The 24,057-nt window shown below is 47.2% G+C and overlaps 1 protein-coding gene across 4 annotated transcripts in view; it reads left to right on the forward strand.

Annotated features, from left to right (window-relative positions):
• Positions 1-24,057, forward strand: part of MARK1 (microtubule affinity regulating kinase 1) — a 452,814-nt gene that overhangs the window by 161,360 nt on the left and 267,397 nt on the right. For all 4 annotated transcript variants that reach the window (XM_086927926.1, XM_086927925.1, XM_086927927.1 and 1 more), the window contains exon 2: positions 4,884-5,087. In XM_086927926.1, coding sequence (XP_086784052.1) covers positions 4,884-5,087 — 204 coding nt within the window. The remainder of the gene's footprint in view (positions 1-4,883; positions 5,088-24,057) is intronic.

Genomic DNA, 24,057 nt, shown 5'->3' on the forward strand with positions numbered 1-24,057 from the left:
TATCCAAAGAGTTCCATTATCTGGGACTCACAATGACAAAAACACAGCTTATTTTGATGATAAGCCATACTGCGTGTGTTTTTTTTTTAAAGTCTGGGAGTTACCTGTTTTAAGGATTATATTGGGATATATTTGGAGGCTTTTGGTATCATCTATAGGGGTCTGTCTTCATAACAATTATGACCTACAGTCTTTCACAGTCAGGTAAACTAAATTGAGTGATAGTCATTTTTCCATGACTAAGTTTATCCTACTATTGAAAACAGAGTAAATCCCATCTAAGGTAGGAGTAAGATAAAATAACTTACAGAAAAGGCTTTAGGGGTTGAAAACACTACAGATCTGCCTCACCAATAGCACGTGGGTCACTGGCTAAGCTGGGCATTATGGATCACACAAACACTCATTTTAACCCTGGATTAAACGATAGCCACACTGAATGATTCCAAGAAAATCTCTTTGCATCCATATGTATTAGCACCTTTTCTGTAAAAAGTGACACCTCTCATAAGAAGGCTATTCCACCGTATTAAAAACTTGAGTAAACTATTAGGCATTTACGAGAGCCCTGTATAAAATCGCCCAGCGTCGTGCTGTGATTCGCCAGCATTTCAGTGAAGAGAATGATGTGTTTCCTTGCAGTTCCTGCAGCACTCGTCAGATAGGGGACTACTTCTGTTCAGTTAGCCTGATCTTGTGTCTGGAGTTTTAGTTCAAATGTTCATTTTGTCTAGTGTGTGGTATCTTACATGATATTGCTTTTAGTCGTGTGTTTAATTATGCATTTGTGCAGGTTTCTGTATACCATATGATTTTATTATTTTTATTATGATCCTCTAGCTTTCATTAATACACACAAGGGAGCAAAACTTCTTCTTGGGGGGGAAGGACCCTAAACTACAAGAATTAAATCATTGTCTAATCCCTCTCGCTCTCTCTCCCTCTTTCTCTCTCTCAAACACACACGCACTCAAACACACACATCTAAACACACATAATAACACACACATATACACACAAACACACTCAAACAGACACATATACACACATACACAATAACACATACACAAACATCCCCAACACACACATACACACGCTCTTTCTACCCCAGGATTCCTGCCTTTGTCTTTACGGGTGGTCGAGGTGTGTTTGACATAGAATTCGAAAACGAGGAGTAAGCTATATTTAAATTATGAATGAAAAAACAAAATGCTCCGTCGATAACTTTTTAAAAGGGAAAATCAGACCACAGCGGTAAATCGCTAGGAAAACAAGTTAAATATCGAAATTGTCATTTTCTGACAATATGCGTCTGAGAAGTGCCTTGACATCGTTCTCCACGTTTACACTGGGGAACCCCGGGACTGATGTCGCATATTCTGATATTATTTCTACTTGAGCGACTTCTGCTTTCTTCAAGGGTTTTTATCACGCTGGTATGCTTGGACTCCAATGTGGTCACCCACTCGGCAGTAAATCTTGTTTGTGAGCTCATTAAGCGATAAAAGTTTCAACTTGACCAAGCTTGCACTCCGCTTTCTGCAGAATGTGATCTCTGTTTATCCAGTCAAGATTTTTTATTTGCATGCTGGGTCTTGTATTTCTGATTTCAGAAGGGATAAACCGGACAAGTCCCTAACTGCAAGAACTTTGTAACAGAAAATAACCGGAGACTCCGGAGGCAAATCCGAGGCTAGGTCCGATGACAGCACACAGACCGCTGCAGGGAGAGGCAAGCAGGAGGGGTGAGGGCGGGAGTAAGGAGGGCTGCAAGGAGGGAGAGAACCAGAAAATAACCGGAGGCTCAGGAGGCAAAACCGAGGCTAGGTCCGATGACAGCACACAGACCGCTGCAGGGAGAGGCAAGCAGGAGGGGGGTGGGGGCGGGAGTAAGGAGGACTGCAAGGAGGGAGAGAACCAGAAAATAACGGAGGCTCAGGAGGCAAAACCGAGGCTAGGTCCGATGACAGCACACAGACCGCTGCAGGGAGAGGCAAGCAGGAGGGGGTGGGGGCGAGAGTAAGGAGGGCTGCAAGAAGGCAGAGTAACAAACAAGTTCACAGCATCCCTCGATCAGAAGGGCTGCAGACCGAGTGCAGCCCACTGCAGAGCCCCTCCTCTCGCGATCATGAGTTGCACGGCAGCAGCATGAGCAGAGTGCTGCAGAGAAAGCACACGAGCAGCACAGCACAGCACTCCTCATGACTGTGATCCCGTCCCTCCACAAACCGCGCCCAGGACAGAGGCATGCAAACAGACTGCAGATACCGCACGCATGCACTCTGCACCCCACCGTGGCTTTAGCGCACAGTTCGAGCAGAGGCGTAGCTCCCTCTCCACCCCCTCCTATCCCCGCCCCTCCTATCCTCGCCCCTACCCCGGTATACCGCCCCAACAGTGACCAGAGAGCGCGGGTACCTTGCAGACACCATGGGAGGTCCTCGCGCCCCCAGCAAGCTACCGTGCTGTCCTGTTATTGAGTATACTCGGGGAGAGGTCTGGATCTGGGTCCTGGAGAGAAGCACTTCCGGGTCGCCGTGGGCAGCGCGGCGGCCCCTTCAGGTCACTGCAGGCGGTGCGTCAGAGCGCTTGACAATAGGAACAGAAATTATCCATGAGACGAGTGAACACGTTACAAAAGCAGACGTTAAGTTACATTAGGCAAAAGTGACAATTGTGAGCAAACAAAATACAAGAGGTAGCAAAGGGTACATTACAGGAGAAATAGACTGGGACCTCGGCAAGAGGGAGGGTGTAACGCCCATCACTAGAAAAGGGGCGGGGCTTAAAAAAAGAGACGGAAAAGCCCACGGATCGCATCTAGGCGGGGAAAATAGTAATTGACACACCTCTCTTCCAATGGCTAGCCTCCATTTACGAAGCTAGCCAATGGAAGAGAGAGGCGGAATAAAGCACACTGTTGAAGTCAATAAATCTCGGGCTCCGCCCACACTGCTTACGCAGTGTGACGCTAGGCCCGAGACCTAAAAAGCACATGCAATTTTGTCCAAAACCCACTTTCATGCTGTATATTTACCTGTACCTGTACCTTACTAGTTGCATACGCAAACTGGCATCCATTCCCAGCAATGCAGCTTAGCTAGAATCTCTCTATGCCAGTACTTCCCAAACTTTTTAGAACCACAGCCCAATTTTTAGAACAACAAACTTTTGCGACCCACCAAGCTTTAATGGACACGAGGCAGACGATTTTCTATTGTAATAGTAGGCATGCTTTCAAAATGCTGTCAATCGCCAAAATAAAATATTGTGTACAATTGTTTGCATTTCTCTTTAAAAGCAATTGCTTATAAATATCACAACCCTGACCGCGACCTTCAGTATGTCATTATTGGACTGTGGCAAAGATATTGATCCACCCATAAAAGTGGCGGATGGTTTACGGTACTGAAGCTAGAACACTTTTCAGAGTGGTTTGCTGGCCTGTGGCATCTGTTCACTAAAATCACAAGGCTTCTGAAAAATCTCACTGTTGATACCAGTTTAGTGTAGGGCCTCATATCATGTTTGATAAAACAAGGCCCAGTTGTGCATTTTGGACCCATATACAATATATTGTAGTGCAAACACTGCCCAGGGGCATTGGAGCACTTTACATGAGCACCAGATTACACTACATAGGGTCGTGTAATTTTATTTTACATATGGGCAATTAAGTGATTTTCCCAGAGCCTATGCCAGAGCTTGAACCCGATTCTCCAAACCCAAAGTCAGCAGCTCTGCCCATTAGGCCACATCTGTCTTTCTCAATTTATCAGCGAAAGTCATACACAAGTGGTATGACGGAGTATGATCATGTATAGTGAGCACATTCTCTGTTGACTTTGCTTTATGAAGTAAAAAAAAACAAGCAGCACAAATACTGGAAGCTTCACCTGGAGTCTTGCTGAGGAATATTTGCAAGGGATAGTTTCCATCACACTTAAGAATTATAAATACATCTGCTTTTTATTTGTTTTCCTAACTGCTGATATATTTTGAAATGTGTATAATTCATTTTCAGGTATTTGATTTGTGTTTTGTGTGACAAAAATTGACGCCCTACAGCCTTACCTTACACATTCCCTGTACCCCAGCAAGATTATCGTGTAATGCACTTTAAAAACTCCTCTAACCGCGCAAAAGTATACACCGACAACCATGTTAAAAGAATAAGCAGCAATTTTTCAGAAGATATAGCCACACATTTGACCTCTGCATTTGAGGCACAGCCAATTTGACAAGCTAAATACAAAATGTAAAGACCATTCTATTCGTTTCTTTTTCTGCTTTCGGGAAACCTGCTCTATGCTGTGCTCAGTAAACCTGTGGAATTTGAGCTTGCAGGGGAAACAACCATGAACGAGCTCCTTCTCCAGGCCTGAATAACGCTCCTTGTTTCTCTTCTTTTCTTTTCTTGAATTATCATTCTTGATTTTCAAGGAATTGATGACCAATCTTTGTCTTTTTTCTAATTGATAACGATTGAAGGAGGACCTGAGGCACCACTGTATTGTGTTTATTGTACGACAGGGGGGGGAGGGTGAATGTATGGGGGAGAGTGAGGAATGAAGGTGGGGGTATTGGGGGCAAGTACTGTTGCCTGCAGCTTGTTCCACACTGCCAGGGTACATGTGGTCGATACCACGACAACAGTATGTGTACTGAGTTACATCCAGTCGCCCTGCACCTCCTGCTGCCCAAATGCATTAACTATATTAGTGATTCAAGATGGGCGTGGTTGTGGCCACACACCTGGCTAGCGTTTTGATGCTTTAATCTGTATGTACATTTACTTTATACACTGCATTCCCGCCCATGTTATGCTGCCCTTTGGTTTGCATCAGGTGTTCTAAAGGGCCCTGTTCTCCTTTTTCCTGCAGCATACATCTGTGGATGGGTATCCCGAGCCACACATCCCTCCTTCCAAGTCCAGCAGCAGGCAGAATATTCCACGATGTAGGACTTCTATCACGTCCACAACTGATGAACAACCCCATGTTGGAAATTACCGGCTGCTGAAAACGATAGGAAAGGGAAATTTTGCAAAAGTGAAATTGGCACGACACGTCCTTACTGGCAGAGAGGTAAGACTGTTTGTTTTGCTCTTTTTAAAGCCATTCTTTGTTTTTCTTTAATATATGTGGAAAAAAAGATGGCATCTGAAATGCCCTGCTAACAGCAAATGTGGTACCATCTTCAATCCTCCTGTGTGGCGCGGAGCAGGTTTGCATGGGTTATGTGAATGCATTTCCTTTTTCGCATTACAGTGCTTTCACATTCAGAGACTACTCCCTTTGCACCTCAGGAGAGTCCCGCCGGACTTCCCTATCACTGTCCTAATCCTGGCCAAACTATTTTACATTTTCTGCTTAGGCAGTGAGAAGCTGCGTATTCCAAAAGGACACGCACGCCAGTAACAGCCTCGACCCTTGGAACTGTTATGTCTCAACAAGGGGTCCATACGTCTGCTCAGAAGTCATATTGCAACTTCACCTACCATGGCTTCTACTTCTATTGTGTGCAACTTGGGGGTAAAGTTTTGCTACTTTTCAACCCCAGGTGGCGGTCCTTATGGGCTTGTGCATTGGACTTCTAAAATCCGTAAATAAGTTTCTGTTTTGTACTGCTGTTGGAGACCCAGAAAAAAAAATTCATGCGCTCAGTCCCTAATGGCATGATTATGCCAATGCTCTTTACTGGGGCCTTCCGGCATTCAAGCTGAAGAGACTTCAGTTGGTTCAGAATGCCTTTACTCATCTTCTACTGAAGGATCCCAGAGGGCCTCGTATCCGCTCTTAAGGAGCTTCATTGGTCGTTGATTAAGGAGAGGATTCAGTTTAAAGGCAGCCATTTGACCCATAGAGCATGTTACACAACTGCCCCGCCCCCAGCGTATCTGGCAAGAACCCTTCGGTCCTCAGGCGCCATTTTGGTCACAGTTCCTCGAATTAAAAGCAAAAGATGGGGGGCACTTTTTCCAGCCTTGCTGCCACAGCCTGAAATGCCTTCCTCTAGCATTTACGAGCCATGAAAGACCAGCACTGTTTCAGGTGAAATTTGAAAACGTGGCTATTCCTTTCAGCAGGCTTTTAATTTGCATCGATGGGTAATTTAGTCTGCTTAGCGCCGCAACACTGTCCTAGTAGCCGTACCCTTTATAAACCCTTTTTTATTAAGAACGTAACTGAAGTAGTTTTCTGCCATATAGACTGCATTGAGTCCAGCCTAAAAGCCATTAACATATACACTGTTTTTACATAATATACATGCATTTTGTGTTTCTGCAGGCTCCTGGCCACCCCAAACTGCACAGGAAACGTGGCCCATAAAATAACTCTGTGATGTATAGACATTGAACTAAGTTCAAGGACTAACTTAGCAAATGTTAATGGAATTTATACAGCGCAGGAATACCCACAGGTGTCTTGGCGCTAAGCGGACTCAAAAATAGCAGTGCTGAGAAAAACTGCTACTAGAATAACCAAGTCTTCAGTTGTTTCCTAAATTCTAGATGATGAGTGATTTTCCTAAGATACGGCGGGAGAGAGTTCCATTCCTTGATGGTATTAAAGGTGAAACTCTTCCACCCCAGTTCATCTTTTTGTAGCTAGATGGCTGCATAAGGTTGTTTGGAGTATACCATCTAAACAGGTCCTCCAGAAACTTCGGCCCCTGTTTGTATAATGCTCTATGAGCAATGCAGAGGCTCTGCCAATGAAGCTTTCTGATTGCAGTTCTGAATGTTTGGAATTTTGGAATATCCAAAATCAGTCTTGCGGCTGCATTTTGCACTGCCTGCAGTTTCTTCAGCAAGGTTGATTAAACCTTGACATACAAACTATTGCAGTAATCAAGATTATTCAACACTAAAGAGGTTACTAGAGATTTTCTGCATGATTTGGATATATATGGCAGTACTTTCCTGATGGTTGATATCATCAAAAATGAGGCCGACACTACCGTAGAGACTTGTTTTTTAAAGTTGAGCTTTCCATCTATAATAGCCCCGAGATTCCTAGCTTTATCCACCGGCATGGGCGGGCTTCCAAGACTGTCTGGCCACCAAACTGGCGACCATGGGGGGGGAGAGATTTCCGAACATTATCACCTCTGTTTTATTAGAATTCAGCTTTAAACAATGAGTACTCATCCAATGACTAAGGGACACCATACAGTTTTGGAGATTAAGAGAGTGATCAATATCCTTGTTCACTGTAGAAATCACCAACTGAGTGTCATCAGCATAGGAAGTCGGCATAAGATTAAAACATCTAATCAAAGACGCCAGCTCAGCTACATAAATATTAAAGAGTGTAGGGCTCAACGATGAGCCCTGTGGGGCCCCACAAGGAAGAGTGAAAGATGCGACCGAAATTTTTCCCAGATGTACTGACCGAGTTCTCCCAGATAAGAATGATGTCAGCAGGGCAAGGGCTTTACCTCCTATTCCAATCTCTCTCAAACGATGTATCAAAAGAGAGTGATCCACCGTATCAAATGCAGCGGAGAGGTCCAACAGCACCAAGGCTGCCGACCCTCCACTGTCCAATGATACTTGAATTTCCTCTGTAGTTTTGAGCAGAGCAGACTCCGTACTGTGACTTGCTCTGAAGCCAAACTGGCTGTGATCAAGAACTTGATTGGTGGTCATAAAATTGTCCAGTTCGGCATTCATGATCTCTTTGATTATCTTAGCAGGAAGAGGAATGGCCGTAGCATTTGCTAACTGCCCGTGCAGGGCATCAGGCGTTTCCCCGGAGGGGCCGGTTTTGCAGCGGTGGAGGCTGGTTTTGCAGCAGTGCTGCAGTATGGGCTCTCTGTAACAAAAGCCGTAAGCAAGCGTTTCCAGCCTCTCGGGGCCAGGAAGCGCTTCCCCACAGGCCGGTCCAAGAAAATTGCCTTGGCTCCTTTAGGTTCCCAGTCCGGCACTGATGGCAAATGGGCCCTTCAAACAGCCTTCTGCAATCTGTGCCACAACATCTGCTTTTCCCCGGACTGGCATCAGAGCGTCGTGACTACGTGCCCGTCTGCACTGGGTCTGCTTCCTGTAGTGTATCAGCCAGCGAACAACTGAAGTTCTGCAAGCTGTGACAAGATCTCCAATGAATAAATAAATACATGCTTAAATTGAACGCCTACAGCGGTAAGACCACAGGTGAAGATTCTCATAAGAAGGTTTCAAACTAGGGTTGGCTAGAATTAAATAGCCACTGTTCTTATTTTACAAGAAAATAGAAGCATTTAGATGGTGGAACTTCATCTGACTGAAATGGAAAGGATGAATCCAAAGGGACAATACATTTTTAATGTTATATGCTTTTAAATCATCCTTCTGAACCTCAAGGAGCCTGCAGCAGCCGCTGCAGTAATACTGGATTTAACAATGCTAGATACACTTAATTTATGTCACAATTTCTCTCTTAAGGAGTTGAAAAAGTGATTCTGTTATAGGCTGTGCTGGCTTTCACTCTGTTTCGTGCGGATTTAAGTACCAGAGACAATAACTGCATTGCATGGACGCTGCCTTTATTCAGTTTGAAAATGCGAGTGGTGTAAACTATGGTTTTCTCTTCTCATATTAAATAATGCAGATGGGAAATGAGGCTTTGTTTCTTTGAAAGCCTAGATTCTAAAATGCTGCCTTCTGAAGAAAGCTCTAGGCCTGGAACCATAGATTAGGGGTACTAAAACTTCGCATATTAAATGATTTCTTGCAAAATACTTCTAAATGGGCAACACCATTAGTTTACGGTTATTTCACAGTTCCGTTGACTGATTAGCTGACAAGAACCATCGACCAGTATCAGGCTGAAGAAGCTAAACATATCAGGGCTCCTTGCAAAGGTTCGCCAGATACTCAGACTATAGGGCGTGGAGTACAAAGCCCAGGGCGTAAATCGGTGTTTTGAACTCCAGCTAGTTTGCGACTTGGGCCGAATTTTGCCTCCCAACTCATTTTGCAATGTTACTGTTGTGCTAAGTAGTCAATACAGCCAGTGCTACAGGCTACCCTACGATAAAGAGGCGAAAGGACTGGAGGCCAATTCTTAAAAAGGATGGCACTACGGCTGCTAGGAGTCTCTGAATATCCAACAGTACTGATAGGATGGGCCCAGATGGAGTGCATAGAACGTCCCATGACTTGTTATTCTGAGGAGCGTAGAAAGACGACAGCAGAAACTAGTAGAGGCGTGCCCGTCCATATACGTATATTAAAGCTCTGCTTTAACTGACAAAGCCATAGTATTGTAATTACTGGGGAATCTTCTTTGATCCTTTGCAGATCTGTATTATCTTCATTCAATATCTCCAACAATATTTGAATGTTGTATGCTGTGACCGCCTGGAACAAGTGGATGCATGCTTTCTTTAGCAGGTTAATGGCGCCAGTCCGGATGAGAAGGGTGCAAGCAGTGTGTGCACCTGATTCCTGTTCACTCCAGAGGTGGTAGTGTAGCGACACTGCCTGGAGGGGGTGGGTGTTTACTGTGAGTGCCCCTGTATCTACAGGAGGGAGCTCCTGGCTTCGTCAGCCTGTCGGTTGAAGTATGAATGTGGTTGGTCAGGAGACTGGGGTGGAGGTTCCCAAAGACTAGTTGAACAGGGAATGTCCTTGAAAGAGAGTTAGACACCCTGCTACTGTACGTCCAAAATGTGGCAACCTAAGGTTCTTCCTGTACTGGTAAGGGAAGTAATCTTAACGCTGGGTCAGACTCCAGGATGCCCAAGAGTGGAGCAGTGGTAACTAAGGCCAAATGGGCTAGATTCCATCCTGCTCCAGTAGACCGCAAATGCCATGTGCTTCATAAGCAATACTGTACCAAGAAGAGCAGTAGGTGGGTAAAACGCTTGGGCAGCTGACCTTCTATGGACTGGAGGATTTGGGCAACCTCCAACCTTAGTCTAGAATTGGTGATCGTCCCATAAACTAATGTCATGTTATTTACCTACCAGCTTTATTTAATGCGTGCTTACTGCACAAGTAAAATAATTAGGGTGCTTTACATTAAAACAGAAGCAAACTCCAATCAACCATTGATAAAGGTAAGCCAAGAGATAGGACTCAAGGTAATAGGTAGTTTAGGTCAGTGACAGCAAGGGGACTTGGAACTGTGGAGATGATGAAGCACATCTTTGACACAAGAGATTTAGGCCTTTAGCTTAGAGGTGCCCATGTAGAACCATATTCCAGAAAATGGGCGAGATGTATCATCTCATCATAACTTATCTATAGCATCCTTGTGGAAGGTCATTAGAGCCCGATGGGAATGATGCACCTAATAGATTTTCCTGCAAAATTGTTTGGATGTTCCCAGAGAACTCAAGTATGGCTTGTGCCATGACTGGGGCTCCCTCTAGATGAATACTGATCATGTCCACTATGTAAGCAGTTTGGTCATCGTTGATTGCGCTAAAAATGAATCAAGTGATGAATGTGAGAAATACTGTATGTTATGTAATGTATGTAGAGTTTTTGTAAAGTGCTAATTAAAAGCCCTCCAGTAGCTCAGAGCACTTGAATAGTGGATTAGATATATTTATATGAGCCCTTCCTGTAGGAAGATATGAATAGAACAGCAAGCAATACCTACCCTTAGCACTGCAAGGGCCACCACATCGGTTACCCGGGTTTAAATATTTTTCACCTACCCTTTCTGGTAGTTTTTTTTTGTGAATGGCTGAGTTGGCACTTAAGTAATATTGTTGTAACTTGAGTGCTTTCTTCATTTAAGGCCTGCCTTCCGTTGCACTGACCCTGACTGGTGGACATAATGGCTCAACTCAAGCACAACAGCGGGCAGCTGGACCATGAACTAAATTCACAAATCGCTCAGTAGCGATTTTGTCTGAAAGACTAGTGGTGACACAATTGGGTTGACCATTCAGAAAGTCTAGATTTTTCATAGAATATGGGTAGTCCCAACAATTGATAGTTTCTTCCTCATCTGTGTCTGTTCTGCTTAAAGAAAATAGAAAGATGTTAACCAAGTTATATGCCTTGCTGTAACTCAAAAGCTAAACACAAGGAAATGATGGTTGGAGCGCTGAAACTTTTCAGACACTCACTTCAGTCACAGATCTGGGTTGAATCCATCATCATTCTTTAGTTCAATTGGCCGCCCCGGTTCAGACCCAACCATGTGCAAATCAGTCTTGACCCCGCTCCTCATGGGAACAGTCCAGCGCGAACTGCCAAGACAGGTCTTCTCTGAATCGGAAACAAGCATCCTGGGACTGTTTTCGGGGTAACACCCCTCATCAGCCAGGCTAGCTTGAATCTAACACAAGGAGATGATGGACAGAGTGCTGAAACTGGGTCCAAACTGGGGTGGTGTGGTGAGCAAAGGAACGATGGATTAAACCCAGTCCTTTGTTACCGGGAGTAAATGTTTGCATTGCTCAGCATTCCGTCCATCACTTGTTCCTTTTGCTATTGTCACCCTAAGTGGGAAGGGTATGCCCAGACGTCGGTCCTGTGCTCACTGCGCCACTGGATTCAAGCTAGCCTGGCTGATGAGGGTTGCCACGAAATCGATTCTAGTATGCTTGTTTCCGGTCCAGGGAGGACCTGGCTTGGCAGTTCGGACTGGACTGTTCCCATTAGGAACAGGGTCAAGACTGATTTGTATATGGCTGGGTCCAAACTGGGGTGGCTTGTTGAGCAAAAGAACCATGGATTAAACCCAGATCTTTCTGAATGGTGGTGAATGTTTGCACTGTTCAGCATTCCGTCTACCACTTTTTACTTTTGCTGTTGTCGCCCTAAGTGGGAAGAGTATGCCCAGACGTGGGTGCCGAGCTCACGGCGCCACTGGATTTAAGCTAGCCTGGCTGATGAGGTGCGATTCCCTGAAACTGGTCCCAGGATGCTTGTTTCCAGTCCAGGGAGGGCCTGGCTTGGCCGTTCAGGCTGGATTGTTCCCATGAGGAACAGGGTCAAGACTGATTTGCATATGTCTGGGCCCAAACTGGGGTGGTGTGGTGAGCAAAAGAACAATGGATTAATCCCAGATCTTTGTGGCTGGGGGTGAATTTTTGCATTGCTCAGCATTCCGTCCATCACTTGTTCCTTTTGCTGTAACTTAAAAACGTATTCACTTCAGGAGTACAAGTTTGACTAAAGTCGCACAAGTTCCAACCCCTTGATTTAGTTAAAGGATCTTTTTCTACAACAGTCAGAAACTATCATGCTGCTAATTATGATAAACATCCTCTCTTGGGATCAGAACCTTATTTTGCTAGCTGTAAGGCCACTGCGCTACAATTACTGGCTGCACTATTTGTTTCTTTGCTGATCTACCGCAAGGTCTTTTTCTTTTATCACCATATTATTATTAATTTATGTGTCTCCACTCCAGCTCAAGAATAAAGTCTAACTCCTCAAGTACGCTTTTTCTTGATGCCAAAATATCAGGCATTAAATCTTACAGTATTCCATGATAGAAGGTTTTCCTGACAGCCCTTTCAATCTCCCCCCGCCCCCAAAAACACCCAATGAAGAACGCTGTTTGCTGCAGGCAACCTGCAGTTTGGAGCTAAGTAAAAATCAACGATAAAGAGTTTGCTTTTGGTTCTCTGCCTTGCATTAAACCAAGATGCCTTCACTGTCTGAACTTAGTCTTTGGAAGTATGCTTATCTATAAGAGGGCACACTTGTCTAACGTCACTAAAAAACAACTCTTGGGTCATAAACACAGACTCAAAAACATCATCTGCTACTGATCAATCCTTTTGCATACCGTCTTACTCCTTCAAAAATCATTTAATTGTCATTTCTCGATTGAGCCTTTATCACATGTAGTCTAATCTCATTGCTGAGGGTTTCCTGAATCTTTACAAGTTAATATTGATGATCAGAAGGTCTTGGCCGAGGATGGCTACCAGCAGATGGAACAAAATCAACACTGAATTGAACACGATGATCCAGACTGATAAAAGTGCCTCAAATTGCATTTATAGAAGCTTTTTTTAATATAAAAACCTGAAGAAAATACAGCACACAATAAATACACACAGTGTTCGTTAGGCCTGCACTCTAGCTTTCTCTGAGTCCCACTCCCTTACCCGAAGAAAGTGGTTATTCTCCATTCACGTAATCCAAGGAAAGTGGTTATTCTCCATTCACGTAAGGCGATCATTCAGGTTGGGCCGGCTCGAAAGTGCAAGTCTTAAAAGTTCCACCGTGCCTTCTTAAATCTCAAAGTGCCCAGCCCCAAAACGCTTTTAGTCAGAGCAAGTCCCCCAGAGTCCTACCAGCTCTCCTTTGAAGCTGAGATTCAGCAAGTACATCTCATCAGAAGTCTTGATGCTCCATTGATTTGGCAGACATCCACGGCGCGCCTTCAAGTATATAGTACGTTTTCCTGAGTCCGGTGGCCGGTCTCAGTTTCCTGGTTACCACCTCATATACTTAGAGACAGCTGTCCACACATTGCTTCAGCTTAGCAGTACTGGCCCGGAACAAAGCTTCCTTTGAATCTTTTTTTGTTCTCCTAGATATAACAAAATAGCAGTTTCAGCCCATCATCACTTTCACCCTTTTGCCTCCGTGCACACCCCACAGATAAGAAATATCATGCAATGAACCATTTATTACTTAGTGAAAAGGAAAACACACTTATTGGTGATTAACAGACAAAGCCTGCCAACTTCTGCAAACCTACACAACACACAGATTTCTTAAAGCACCGCAGACTGTAACAGTAGTGGATTTTGAGGGAATGGCAAATATACTGCTTATCTCATGGGTGAACACTGAGCGAAATAAAAAGAGGAACGTGATGGAGTAACTAATAACATTGGTCATGAGCTAATGTAATTTCTTAAAGGTTTCATTTTGAAGAAATTTACAGACTGTTGCCTTGAGAGTTATGGGAATTGTAGTTGTTTTTGTTTGTGTTCGGTCTGCCTAGAGATTGCTTTAGTTTGCCTATGCTTTTTTAGTTTTTGCCTGCACAGCAGTTGTGTTGTGCTTGTGAAATCTATTGTATTTAATATACATCTTAAAAGGGGCTTGCATACCGCTTTTCTTTTTCATTTGTTTGGGTGCTTGTCACTTTCTTTTCCTCCATTTCTATTGGTTGTAGCTTACGATTTCCTGTTGTTTTCCCGTCTTCTTTTTATCAGTGTGCAGAGGCCGAAGTATGCCTTTTTATCTGCTTGAACTAATTTGTTATTTTAATTACGAGTGAGTTTGTCGCATATTTTTATATTTGTAGCAGTGGGAAGATTGAGTGATTTGCTGACAGGATGTTGAGCCGGTTCCCCAGCTCTGAAGTTGGAAGCTCGGACCGCAGCGCCACATCCTCTCCGCTCTCTCCGAGCTCTGCTTTCTATAGCTGTTTGAATTAAGTATTAAGCAAATTAAGCAAAGGCGAAGCAAGGATGTCATATGCCCTCAATACACTCCATTTAACTGCGTCATAGGACGCCCATTAATTTCAGTGGATTTGCAAATTACCAAACATATTGCCTAACAAGTAAACATTATGTTATTTTCAATTACTCTAAGGCATATATAGCATGTAACCCCAAGACAAGACTTCTACAATGGCTACAGCTGGTGATTTTTAAAACTTAAAAACAATTTGGAGTTTTGGCGTCCTGTGAATTTGGGAAAATGTGCTTTTAGCTTTGCCCCCTTTTGAAATGTACTGTGTCCAAGCAGCATCCGTCAGCAAGGGCTTGTTCATCAATCAATCAATCAGGGAATTTGTATAGCGTGCTACTCACCCGTTAGGGTCTCAAGGCGCTGGGGGGTGGTTGCTACTGCTCGAACAGCCAGGTCTTGAGTTGCTTCCTGAAGGCGAGATGGTCCTGTGTCAGCCGGAGGTGGGTGGGGAGGGAGTTCCATGTCTTGGCTGCCAGGTAGGAGAAGGATCTTCCTCCGGCGGTCGCTTTGCGGACACGTGGGATGGTGGCAAGGGCGAGGCTAGCGGAGCGGAGCTGGCGGGTTGGTGTGTAGAAAGCGAGGCGGTTGTTGAGGTACCTGGGGCCAGCGTCGTGGAGAGCCTTGTGTGCGTGGGTGAGGAGTCGGAATGTGATTCTCTTGCTGACGGGGAGCCAGTGCAGATTCTTTAGATGGGCGGAGATGTGGCTGTGGCGGGGGACGTCCAGGATGAGTCTTGCCGAGGCGTTCTGTATGCGCTGTAGTCTATTCTGAAGCTTGACTGTGGTTCCGGTGTAGAGGGTGTTTCCGTAGTCTAGGCGACTGGTGACGAGAGCCTGGGTGACCGTCTTCCTGGTTGCGGTGGGGATCCATCGGAAGATTCAATGGAGCATGCGCAGGGTGTTGAAGTAGGACGATGAGACGGCGTTGACTTGCTTGGTCATCGTGAGGGAGGAGTTCAGGATGAAGCCCAGGTTGCGTGCGAAGTCTGTGGGTTTGGGGGCAGTGCCCAGGGCAGGTGGCCACCAGGAGTCGTTCCAGGCCGAGGGGGACGGTCCCAGGATGAGGACTTCCGTCTTGTATGAATTCAGTTTCAGGCGGCTGAGCTTCATCCATTCCGCGACGTCCTTCATTCCTTCCTGGAGGCTGGCTCTGGCGGTGTCCGGGTCGTTGGTGAGGGAGAGGATCAGCTGTGTGTCGTCGGCGTAGGAGATGATGTTGAGGTTGTGTTTGCGTACGATGGCCGCGAGGGGGCTCATATAGACATTGAAGAGGGTGGGGCTGAGCGAGGATCCTTGTGGGAACCGCAGATGACTTCGGTAGCAGCGGACCGGAACAGGGTGAGGCGGACTCTCTGGGTTCTACCGGCGAGGAACGAGATGATCCATTCCAAGGCCGCGCCTTCGATTCCGGTGTCGCTGAGGCGCCGTATCAGGGTGTGGTGGCATACCGTGTCGAAGGCTGCTGAGAGATTCAGGAGGATGAGTGCGGTGGTTTCCCCGTTGTCGAGCATAGACCTGATGTTGTCCGTGGCTGCGATGAGGACGATCTCGGTGCTGTGGTTTGCTCTGAATCCGGACTGTGATGGGTCGAGGGATCAGTTGGTCTCGAGGAAGGCGGAGAGTTGTTGGTTGACAGACTTCTCGATGACTTTGGCGGGAAACGGGAGGAGCGAGATGGGTCGAAAGTTCTTGAGGTCCGTGGGGTCCGCGGTGGGTTTTTTCAGGAGGGCGCTGAGTTTGGCGTGCTTCCAGCTCTCCGGGAAGGTGGCTGATGCGAAGGAGCTGTTGATGACATCGCGTAGTTGGGGTGCGATGATGGAGTCGGCTTTGTTAAAGATGTGGTGTGGGCATGGGTCGGTGGGAGAGCCGGAGTGGATGGTGCTCATCGTGCGGGCGGTGTCTTCGGTGCTGACCGGGTTCCAGGTGCAGAGGGTGGCGGTTGGGTGCGCTGGTTCGATGGTTGGGTCGTTGGTCTGTGCGCCGAAGATGTCGTGTATGTCGACGATCTTGCGGTGAAAGAACGAGGCGAGTGAGTCGCAGAGGTTTTGCGAGGGTGTGATGTCGTTGTTGCAGGTGCTGGGATTGGAGAGCTCTTTAACGATGCTGAAGAGTTCCTTGCTGTTGTGGGTGTTGTTGTCCAGGCGCTGTTTTGTACGCAGTTCTCTTGGTGGTGCGAATCAGTTGGTGGTGCTTGCGGGCGGCGTTCTTGAGGGCTGTCATGTTCTCTGTTGTTTGGTCCTGGCGCCAGGTTTTCTCCAGGGAGCGGCAGGTTTTCTTAGAGTTTATGAGGTCGTCCGTGAACCATGAGGCTTTCTTGCTGTGGGGACTGCTGGGTGGTTTCTTCAGTGGTGCGAGTTCGTCGGCGCAGTCGGTGAGCCATTGTGCGAGGTTGCGGACTGCTTCGTTGGGGTCCGTCGTGATGGTGGGAGGGTTCTGGCTGAGGGAGGTGGTGAGTTGGTCGGCGGTAATTTTGCTCCAGCTTTTGCGGGGGGCCTGTTGTGGGTGGTGGTGGGTCGTAGTTTTCTTGGAGAAGTGGACGCAGCTGTGGTCTGTCCAGTGGAGTCCGGTGGAGTGGCTGAAGGAGATGTGCTTGCTGGAGGAGAAGACTGGGTCAAGCGTGTGGCCGGCGTAGTGGGTGGGGGTGTTCACCAGTTGCTTGAGTCCGAGGTTGTCCAGCGGGGTGGTGGTGTTGCTGTCATTGTTGTTCTCCAGTTGGAAGTTGAGGTCTCCCAGGAGGATGTAGTCTGGGGAGGTGAGGGCGTGCGGGCTTACGAAGTTTGCGATGGTTTCGCTAAATTGGGTGCGTGGTCCCGGGGGTCTTTAGATTAGGGTGCCTCTGAGGGTGGTCCTGGGGTCGGTGTGTATCTGGAAGTGTAGATGTTCGGCGGCTGTGAGGGTGTCTTCCGAGTTGGTCGTGATGTGGATGGTGTTTCTGTGGACGATGGTGATGCCCCCTCCTGTTTGGTTGACGCGGTTCCTCCGGGTGATCTTGTATCCGTCCAGGATGGCTATGGCGATGTCGGGGGCTGAGGAGGCGTTCATCCAGGTTTCTGTGAGGAAGGTGACGTCCGGTGCTGTTGTGTCTAGGAGGTTTCAGAGTTCGACTGCGTGCCTGTGGACGGAGCGGGTGTTGAACAGGATGCACTCGAGGTGATTCTTGCTGGTGGTATGCTTGGTGGGTGCTGGCCCGGGGTGGATGCAGGTGAATTTGCAATATTGGCAGGTGAAGGGTCCGTGGGTTCGCTTCGGGTTGGCCAGGTAGCATGCGGGGTTCCAGCCGGTGTTGAGTGCGCGGAGGGTGACTGTGTCGTATGTTCCTCGGGTGCGTTGGCATCGTCGGGATCCAGGGTTCCTGGCGCTGGGAGCGGTCCATGCACGGTCGGGCGCAGACGGGCTTGCCTTTGGTGCGGATTCGGCGCACAATCGGCGCGCCCGCTGCGCGTACGTGCGGACTCTGCCATAAATAGAGTGTGGGTGGGAGGAGGGAGGGAGGAGCAGCTGGAAGGTGGGAGCCGGGTGGCGAATGGGAAGAGAATAGGGTCCAGAGGAGAGAGGGGGCGGGGCTGCAGGGGAGCAGCGGCAGGGAGCGGGGAGTAACGGCGGGAAAGCGGAAAACGGCAGAAAAAAAAAAAAGAAAATCACTCTATCAGGGTCACCACACGGGGGGAAATAAACAGCAATCAGGGGTACCACACGAGCGGAGAACAACACTGCTAGCACAGAAAAGGAACAGAAAAAAAAACGGAGCCACAGGGGTCACGACCTCAGGGTGGCGGCGAGCGGGCGGTGGGAGCAGGGAGACCGGGTGCAATCAGGAGGAGCTACGCGGCGAGTGGAGCAACTGTCTCTGGCGAGGTCAGGTCAGGTCACCGCTCCCCGTCGCGTGGAAGCGCCTTAAGTGTCCAGTGGGAGGGAGGGGCAGCAGGGAGGCGGGAGCGGGGTGGCGAATGGGAAGGGGAGAGGGTCCAGAGGAGAGAGGGGGCGGGGCCGCAGGGGAGCAGTGGCAGGGAGCGGGGAGCGGGGTGTAACGGCGGGAAAGCGGGAAACGGCAGAAAAACAGAAAATCACTATCAGGGTCACCACACGGGGGGAAAGAAACAGCAATCAGGGGTACCACACGAGCGGAGAACAACACTGCTGGCACAGAGAAGGAACAGAAAAAAATATCGGAGCCACAGGGGTCACGGCCTCAGGGTGGCGGCGAGCGGGGGTACCACACGAGCGGAGAACAACACAGCTGGCACAGAGAAGGAACAGAAAAAAATAACGGCGCCACAGGGGTCACGGCCTCAGGGTGGCGGCGAGCGGGCGGTGGGAGCAGGGAGACCGGGTGCAATCAGGAGGAGCCACGCGGCGGGTGGAGCGACCGTCTCTGACGAGGTCAGGTCAGGTCATTCTTGCTTCCCCCGTCGTCTTTGTTTCCTCATCGATGGTGCTTGCACTCTGCTCTCCCTGACCCCTCCATTGCCTCCACACCCCCTTTTAAGACGGAGCTCAACCCTTTTGGCAGATTTGCTTTCAGCAGAAGCAGGATCTTGCTGAGAGTGCCATTGAAGGCTGATTTTACACCTTCATTATGCAGCACTCCTTCGAACCAAATCGCACCTCTTTTAAACTGTTTACCTAGTCCACCCCGGCTGTTACGCTGCTCTAAAAACCAAGAGATAGCACTGTAGAATTCCACAAACAGCTTGTCGTTAAAAAAAAGCCACACAATTTACAGGCTGCAGCAGTTAGTTTGATTTCACTGTGTTTTCTGTGGTTTGTCATGTGACGGAGGGGTGATTGTTACGCTTTTATTAGGAGTTAAATTCTCATGCTTGCAGTTTATTAAAATGCACTTTGCACTTTACATGTGCACCAGCTACATTACACATTATTTTTTTGTAGTCGTCGGAAGATTAAATGATTTGCCTGGAATCACAGGATGTTGAGCTGACGCCGAGACTTAAACCATGGTCCCAAGGTCTGAAGTCGGCATCTCTGACTGCTACACCATATCCTCTTCTCGTCTCTGTGTTTTCTGGGACAGAGCCAAAAGCACTAAATCCCCCCCAGAAGCTCACCTAGCAATTAGCTGCTTCTCTTGTGTTGCTTGTTTGCATTCCCAGCAAGCACTCCTTACGAGTGCATCTGCTCTCTCTTTCTCGTGTCTTGCAGCCTACTCTCGGCTCACACCTCGGTGCTTCCTCCCTCGTTATATTTATTTCTGTTTCCACAGCTACAGCTCCCATCTTTTTGATCTCATTCTCCCCCATCCAATAAACTAATCTCTGGGTCTTTTAAATCTTTTTCCTTCAGACCACAGGGATGAACATTAGGTTCTCTGTGCAGAGGCACACGAGGAACCCCTGTGGCACGACTCAGCATTTATCTCTGCAAGATGTCTTTCCAGTCAGAGTAAGGCGCAACCCGAGTCACGCTGCACAGTTTAACCAACTCTTGGTCCCCGGCCTCACTGCATTCACTTTAAGGAGACAGGGGCTGGCATGAGCTTGCAGTTGATGAAGGAAACCGGTCATCACTGCCCTCTGTAACATGAAGAACCACTGGGTCGGGTAAATGCAGTGTAACGTCAGACAAGCCAAGGGGACGCATATATGGATTTTCTTCCAGAGTGTGCAGTACAACCAAGCTTAAGATCTTAAGATCTTTGAAGTGCCAGTACAGCCAGACTGGTACTTCAGGGCACTCAGGGGACAGCCATTAACATTTTGAGATTTAAATCACCTAACACACAGCTGTTAACATATAGTGCTGTAAATGGGTTCTCTGTAGGGTTGTGTGGGGATGTTCTGGCAAGGTTTGAAATGTGCTACTTGCACTAGGAGAATTTACAAAATATTAGGATCGATATCTGTAGGATAAGAAAGGCCAGTTTTCATTAAATCTGCATGTGCAGTACCAGCGGGGAAGCCTGATGCCAATCTTGCAAAGAACATGGAAGAGATGGTGCACTGACTCATTTGAAAACCATGGCCCTCTGCTCCCCCTCCTTCCAAGACGGAATCCAACCCTTTCATTAGATTGGCTTTCAGGAGTGGCGGGATCTTGCTGCCAGTGTCAAGGAAGGATGCTTTACACCTTTATTATGCAGTGCTCCTTTGAACCAAATCGCACCTCTTTCAAACCTTTTGCTGTTTAGCAAGTCCACCTGAGCTGTTACACAGCGCTAAAAACCAAGAGATACCGCTGCAAAACTCCACAAACAGCCTGTTGTTGTTAAAAAAAAAAACATTTACAGCCCACTGCAAATAGTTTGATTTCACCACATTTTCTATGGTTTGTTGTGTGAGGGAGGGCTAATTGTTATATGTTTATAGTGAGTTAAATTCTCATGCTTGCAGTTTAGTAAAATGTACCTGTTACATTGCATATACATTTTTTGTAGTCGCGGAGAGATTACATGATTCGCCCAGACTCCAAAACTTGAACCATAGTTCCCCGGTCCAAAGTCGGCAGCTCTGACTGCTACACCACACCCTTTTCTCGTCTCGTTAGTGTGTTTTGTGGGACAGAGCCAAGACTGCAGTGCTTAAATTGAGCTGTGGTTTCCGGTGCAGCACCAGGTCTTATGACAGTCTGATCATGGTGGCACAGTTTGTCCTTTTTAGAAATGAGCACAACAACAATTACATAATAATTATACATTAAAATGACTAATGCCGGACACCTAAGCCTTTCTTATAGCTTTGAGGGGCTGGAATAGTCTGAAGTGCCACACTTGAAGGAGTTTGATGTTCGTAGGTGTGTTTGTACTGTCACCGGTAGCACTTGCTGGGGGAATGGTGGTGCAAGCTGCAGAGGTCTCCTGTTGACAGTCCTGGCACTTACTTTGTTTTTACAAACTAAGCACAAGGCAAGAGCACAACATTCCCTCCAGAAGCTCACCAAGCAATTCGCTTCATCACTTGTGTTGCTTATTTGCATTTCCTAACAAGCACTCCTTATGAGTGCATCTGCAGGCCGTCTCTCTTCCCCATGTCTTGCAGCCTCCTCTCGGGTCACACCTTGTTGCTTCGCCCCTCGTTTTATTTATTTCTGTTTCCACAAATATAGCTCCCATCTGTTTCACATCATTTGCTCCCATCCAATAAACTAATCTCTCGACTTTTAAAATTGTTTGTCTTCAGACTGCAGGGATGAATATTAGGTCCTCTGTTCAGAGGCACACAAGGAACCACCATGATAAGGGGGGCGCTAGAGGGCATGCACGCAAGATCCACTGATGTGAGGCTCCGGCGGCCCGGGACAACTATTGTGTATAATCCTTCTCTTTGTGGCACTGCGGCTAGTTTAGAGGAGTGCCGCACTGTCCTTGACATCGTAGTATCACCGGAGCTCCTTTTGCTATCTGTTCCATAGCTCTTGTTGGCATAGAGTATCGAGGGCCTTCCCGCGTGGAGCCAGAGAGGTGCGGCCTGCGGCCTGCCGTGGCACAGCAAGGCCACGACGAATTGGAGTTCGGTGCTGTGATCAGCAGCCTGGGGCTAGCGTGAGCTGGCAAGGTGAGGAGTGGTTTCGGAGGCCTGTGCCGCCTGGCGGTGACGCCCATCACTGAAAGGGGCTGTGTAGACTAGACTGTTGACCAGAGATCCTCAAACTTTTGGATGCCGAGACCCCCCTGTCAACATTTTCAAGTGTAAGGACCCCCTCCTGACAAAAATTTCTAAACCTCTAGGTTATGAGGAAGGTGAGGACCAAATTATGCGACAGGCTTGACTAAATTGTGGGAGTAGAAAATGTAATTCTGTGATGCTGCGTATTTTGGGGTAGCATTGCTTTATTATTTAGAATTTTTTTAAATACAGTAATACTGAGGAAAGATTTCACCCCATCAGTACCAGTTTATAACCAAAATACAGCAATCAACATCAGAAAGGTGTCTAGTCAACCTCTGTGAAGGGCCTCCCAATCCACAGGAATACGCGCTGCCAAATTAGAAGCTCACCTGGCCATGGCCGGGAGCAGCAAGGGTGCATTCAAACGGTGGCGGTCTTGGGCAGAGTTAAGCAGTTTACCCATGCCCCTTTCCTCTCACCCCCTTCCTTCCATCCCTCTCTTCTCTCCTCTCCCATCCCCGGATCCCTCTCTCACATTGCAGGCAGATGGTTATTAGCCCCAGGACACCTTTTGGTAACAGTAGCGCACTACAAATGTAAATAATAGGCAGACGCAGGGGATCCACTAGACCCGAACTTCCTGGGAGGGTTAACACTCCCAGCCAGGGCTTGTCCAAGCACTGGTCGCACACGGTGCAACAGTCTTTCCACCTTCTCCATGAATTCCCTCACTACCACTCACCAACACTGATCACTGTGAGAGCAGGGTGAGCGGGTGAATGTTGTGAGTGCATGGTGATCAGTGTGAGTGCACTGTGATCAGTGTGAGTGCATTGTGATCACGGAGTGCAGTGATTGGTGTGAATGCATGGTGAATGGTGTGAGTGCATGGTGAATGGTGTGAGTGCATGGTGATTGGTGTGAGTGCATGGTGATTGGTGTGAGTGCATGGTGATTGGTGTGAGTGCATGGTGATTGGTGTGAGTGCATGGTGATTGGTGTGAGTGCATGGTGATTGGTGTGAGTGCATGGTGATTGGTGTGAGTGCATGGTGATTGGTGTGAGTGCATGGTGATTGGTATGAGTGCATGGTGATTGGTGTGAGTGCATGGTGATTGGTGTGAGTGCATAGTGGTCAGTGTGAGTGCATGGTGATCAGTGTGAGTGCATGGTGATCAGTGTGAGTGCATGGTGATCTCTGTGAGTGCATGGTGATCAGTGTGAGTGCATTGTGATTGCTGTGAGTGCATGGTGATCAGTGTGAGTGCATTGTGATCGCTATGAGTGCATGGTGATCAGTGTGAGTGCATTGCGATCGCTGGGAGTGCAGGGTGAACGTGAAAGTGAAAGCGAGAATGAGATGTGAGTAGTCTAAAAGCAGGGTGCATTCCCAGAAACTTGAAGCGTAGGGTTTCAGTTATAAGTTAAACTATTGCTATAATGGCATTAATCAGGATTCGAGGGTGGAGGAAATAAATAATGTGCTGATCCTGCAACAAACTTCCATTCTTATGATTAGGGTTACCAGTTCATTATTTTGATGGCCCAGAAATAAGCAGTCACCTAAAGCTGTATTTTTAGCACTTATCTGTGAATATTTAGAACAGCATATATAAATAGAAAGCACTTCTAATTGTGTTCTAGGGCTGCCTCAATGATCCATGACTTATAATTAAATACATACTTTTTTATTTATAACTCAATTTAGTGTCAAGAGCAGGTCTCTGTAGGATCTTTAAATAACACACGGCAGGCATGTTTCATTTGGCAACCCAACTTTATATTTCTTTTCATTAAATGCATTCTCACACTACAGCAGTAAGTGTAAAAATACAAATGTAAGGAATAGGCAGAGTGGGGGCCAAGGGGGTACTGGAACCATAAAAAAACTAAGCCTTGGTAATCAGTTAACAAAGGCATGTAAATATGCTAATGGTCTTTAAAGACCTGTAAAAAACTTGGCCGGAGATAAGACTCCAGACACCTCCCAGCCGAGGCCCCAGGAGCGCGAGTTGCACTGCAGCAGCCCGGCTGAGACACAGGATGGGGGACGAGGGGGGCTGAAGTCCTGGAGGCCAGGGCAGAAGTGACACTGTGAAGG

Source organism: Lissotriton vulgaris, chromosome 6, assembly GCF_964263255.1.
Source record: "Lissotriton vulgaris chromosome 6, aLisVul1.2, whole genome shotgun sequence".
In the NCBI taxonomy this organism is placed as follows: domain Eukaryota; kingdom Metazoa; phylum Chordata; class Amphibia; order Caudata; family Salamandridae; genus Lissotriton; species Lissotriton vulgaris.